This window comes from Brugia malayi (genome assembly GCF_000002995.4).
Source record: "Brugia malayi strain FR3 genome assembly, contig: Bm_v4_ChrX_scaffold_001, whole genome shotgun sequence".
NCBI lineage: Eukaryota > Metazoa > Nematoda > Chromadorea > Rhabditida > Onchocercidae > Brugia > Brugia malayi.
Window position 1 is genome coordinate 2,342,212 of NW_025062479.1, and position 3,969 is coordinate 2,346,180.

General features: G+C 29.4%; 1 protein-coding gene and 1 non-coding gene across 2 annotated transcripts; both read left to right on the forward strand.

Annotated features, from left to right (window-relative positions):
- Positions 1-411: 411 nt before the first annotated feature.
- On the forward strand, positions 412-991 carry Bm17902 (Uncharacterized protein; the record flags this gene model as incomplete). The annotated part of the gene is made up of 3 exons (XM_001896295.2): positions 412-441; positions 562-816; positions 944-991. 3 exons carry the CDS (start codon positions 412-414, stop codon positions 989-991), a joined length of 333 nt encoding a protein of 110 aa, XP_001896330.2.
- A 2,693-nt stretch (positions 992-3,684) lies between these two features.
- On the forward strand, positions 3,685-3,752 carry Bm15597. Its single transcript, XR_006227980.1, has one exon. It is a non-coding gene; the product is annotated as a small nucleolar RNA Bm15597 (small nucleolar RNA).
- The last annotated feature ends 217 nt before the right edge of the window (positions 3,753-3,969 follow it).

Consider the following 3,969-nt stretch of genomic DNA (forward strand, 5'->3'; position numbering starts at 1 on the left):
TATCTTTTCTGGGTAATAATCGATAGGACAAGAAGTATGAGCATTTTCTTATAGGTTAAGTAATATATTTATTGTCATATTGTCGTTTGTCTTAGACATAAGAAAACAGTTTTTCTCGAGTATTATACAGTGAAAAAAATAATATGCATATTTTTTGCTTTAATTAATGCAAATTTCCGTCATTTTTCTTCTTAAGCTACTTTTTTTTTGAATGGGATTAGATAAGAAAGAATGTACGTGTAGTAAGTATTATTGCCAGTAATTGAATTACAATATAAAATTTTGCGCTATTTGTTTTTTTTTTTTTTTTAATGAATATTTGGTAAATTTGGTAATTTTACAGAATGAGCGCAATCAGGGAAGGAAACACATTATATTGATGTTTTGGACTTCCTGCAAAGGGAGCCTGTAATGCTTAGTGCATTACAGGAGACAGTTGAAGTAAATACTTTACCTTTTTTTTTTCTTCTTTCCGCTTATCATAAATTGATTGCGGCATGAAGTAAGGATTGTAAAAAGGCTCCAAATTTCAGATAAGAGCGTAAAATATATTATTTTCAGTTTAAAACATCGCTCATAACCCGCTTGGAGAAGGCGGAGAGGAGGCTAGAGGAGTTCGAAGGGCGAAATGCCCATGAAGAAATGGAAGAGGGACCGGTACCTCAGGAGCGGGAATTTAATGAGGGGGAGGCAGAGTGTGCACTTTTGCCTGAAAACGATAATGAGGCAGAGAACTGGCCATCTGGGGCAGAGTGGGCCTTTCTGCCTGATGATGATGAAGAAAAGCCAATGGAGATGAGTAGCATTCGAGAACCGGTAAAAAGAATTCGTGAATTCGTCCTGTAAGTTTTAATTTTTAGAGCAAAGTGTGATCAAACTTTTTAACAGTCTGCACTAAATGAAATGGTTAAACATTCATTACACTAAATTTATTCTATTTCAGAAGATCGAGGACGATCAAAATTTCGGTTCTTGCCACGCAGAAATTTAGGATTATTTACAGTTTGTTAACTTTGAATTGCATGCTTTTTATGGTTTCATTAACTGTTTTCTTCATTAATCTTACTTATTATTAATGGGTTATGTTTATAATTATTTGAAGTTTTGATTTTTCCTTTTTTTTTTTAAGTTTCATTTTTACTCACTTAACACTTGATGCTTGCTATATGTTAACTCTACTCACCCCAATAACAGTATTTTTCACTTGTTATTAATGCATTATTATTAATGGATTTAACTGCATGCTTTTTTATTAGTCTCACTTACTATTAATGAATAATATTTTTGATTATTTACACCTTTCTTTGTTAATTTTGTTTTGCATGGGTTTTTGGTTCCTTTTACTTAATGCATGCTTCTCATTAACCTTTCTCACCACAACAACAGTAGCTTGTTGTTGATGTATGCCTCTTTTCTATTTTACTAACTACATACTTTTTTTTGTTAATTTTACTTATTATTAACGGATTATGTTTCTAATTACTTGAAGTTTCGATTTTTTTTATTTCATTTTATTTATGCTTACATTTTTATTCCTACCTACTGCATGCATTCTATTAACTTTACAAATCGAAAGCTGTTAGTTAACGGAAATCTTACCACACTATTATCATTTGGAACCAAAAGATTTGTTTGACTTCAAGTCCATTTCTTGTAGTCCTTTTCATCATTTGGTAAAAGGTATTTTTACTCATTGTTGTATCAAATATCTATAAGTTGCAATGGCTCACAAATGGTACTCATAAGTGACTGGATGCACAAATTATTATACTATTTTGAGATATAATTTATTCTTTAAACATTTTAAAAGATTTGACTAATCGGACAACTCTCGTTGTTCTTTTCATTAAGTCAAAGGTCATTCATTCATGTAATTTGCACATTCTTGTTGGTTACTCAAGCTTTCAGAGGCTCACACTGCACTGTATTGCTATCAATTTGGCAGTCAGAATTCACTTCTTTAATACAACGGCCGAGAAAAGATTCTTTTAAACTGTGATCTCAAGCAATCTTATGGTGAAAAAGGGCGGATAGTTCTGTGATCGTGTTAAATTAAGTAATCTTTGCTATCCTTTTGACATCTTAATGCACCTAAAATAGTACTTATTCTCGAACTAGCGAATATACTTCAGGTTTTTGAATTACATTCAAGTAATAAGCAATTGATGCTTGCCAAAATTTAACTTTGAATTTACACGTTTATCAATCTAATTAATTAAGTAATTCAATTAAGTAATTAAACGTTAAAGTATACAGTTAAATTAGTGCGGAAGAAGCTAATTAATTTAAGAAGAGAGTTTTCAGTGTTTTATTATAGTTGTCACAAGCATGCGGAATTAATGAAGCTATTAATAGTTGTTGTATTCATCATTAAGTCACTATGTTTAATTTGCCTACTAGCAAAATAATCAACTACTAAACCATCAAAATGCACCAATCAATATATTAGCCATTAAAAAATTAAGTTTAGATAATTTCAAAAATCATATTGAAACTTGTTGTATACAAACTAGACAAAAAAAAAAAAACATTTTTGTTTAGATCTTACTGTTTTGATGTAATTTTCTTCCTTAAAATGCAATATTTGGCTTTTTGTATTTGTATTGAATTTAATTGACTACCCGGCTCACCATTTGATTCAGCAATATATTTAAAAAAAATTACTTTTGCTTAAAAATTAATAAGTACACGATAACTCAAATTTAAAAATGTGAAAGAATTTATGATTATTCTCTTCTTTGAATTATTAAATTAATCATCATAATTCCACTTTTTTTAATCGATAAATTAAAAAAAGAACAGATGATTCCGTTCATGCGGATGAATTTAAATGACAAATAATTTTCTTCATCTTTTAACTTTTTTTTGCAGAAAATTCAATAGAAACTTTTTCAATTGAATTACATAACTTGTTCAATGTGAAGAGACTTCAGAATGAAAATTTTTTTCGTTTCAGAATCTGAGTTTCGTAAAACAATTTTAAAAAAGCTTTGCGTTTGTTCGTAATAAAAATTAAAGTGAAACGAGTTCATATGATATTAACTGGTCAGCATGGATATCAAATGGTCATTCCATTAGTAGCACTTTCACAGCGCTAAGAGCTATAGTTAGAGCAAGAATGTGAAAGGATGAAAACGAATTTAATTTCAATCATTATACCAAACTGTAATCATTTTCACTTGTCCCTTAGCTTTTGCTTTTTTTTCTTTAAGTAAATAATATTTATTACCTCTGTTTATTATCAGATAAAATTAATTCTTGTAGCAACTTTTAAATTTAAATTAATTTCTTTTACTAGCAAAATACTCATTTATACGTGACTGTACATTAGTTATTGACACTTACAATGCATGAAGAAAGTGAAATACGTGTCAACTTGTTTAAACAGCCTCAATTAACCTTAGTTTATTTTAAAAAGTAACACTATTAATCTGTAATGAAGATAACAACTGATAGAAGCGAATGCTGCAAAAGTCATACTTTTCCCTCCTACATAAGAAGAGAAAAGACTGAGAAACAAACGAACTAATCTAATTAAATCATTTGCAATCTTAGAAGCAATTGTTGAATATTTCATTCTTTAAGATTCGCATTGTCATCTGCTACCAGAAAAAAAATTATCCAAAGAAATATTATCTAATTTCTCATTCTCCCTATTTCGAACAATAATATTTGACAGACACCACAATCTTATGAAATTTTGTGGTAGTTTTCCGCAACAAGAAACACAGATCTTTGGTTCACTGATTGTTTATTTGCGATAATAATTTCATTCATGCTGAAAATTAGTGTCCCAAAGCTGAACAATCTTTTTTTTTTGGAAAAATCTGAATGAGTTTCAAATCAAACTTTTACAGACCTTGTTAGTTTTCCTAACTATTACGTACGGAAAATTTCAAGTTTAATCAGAATTATTTTTAGTTGGGTAATTAAGATTAACTCTACTAATCACAATATTGCCGCAAATAA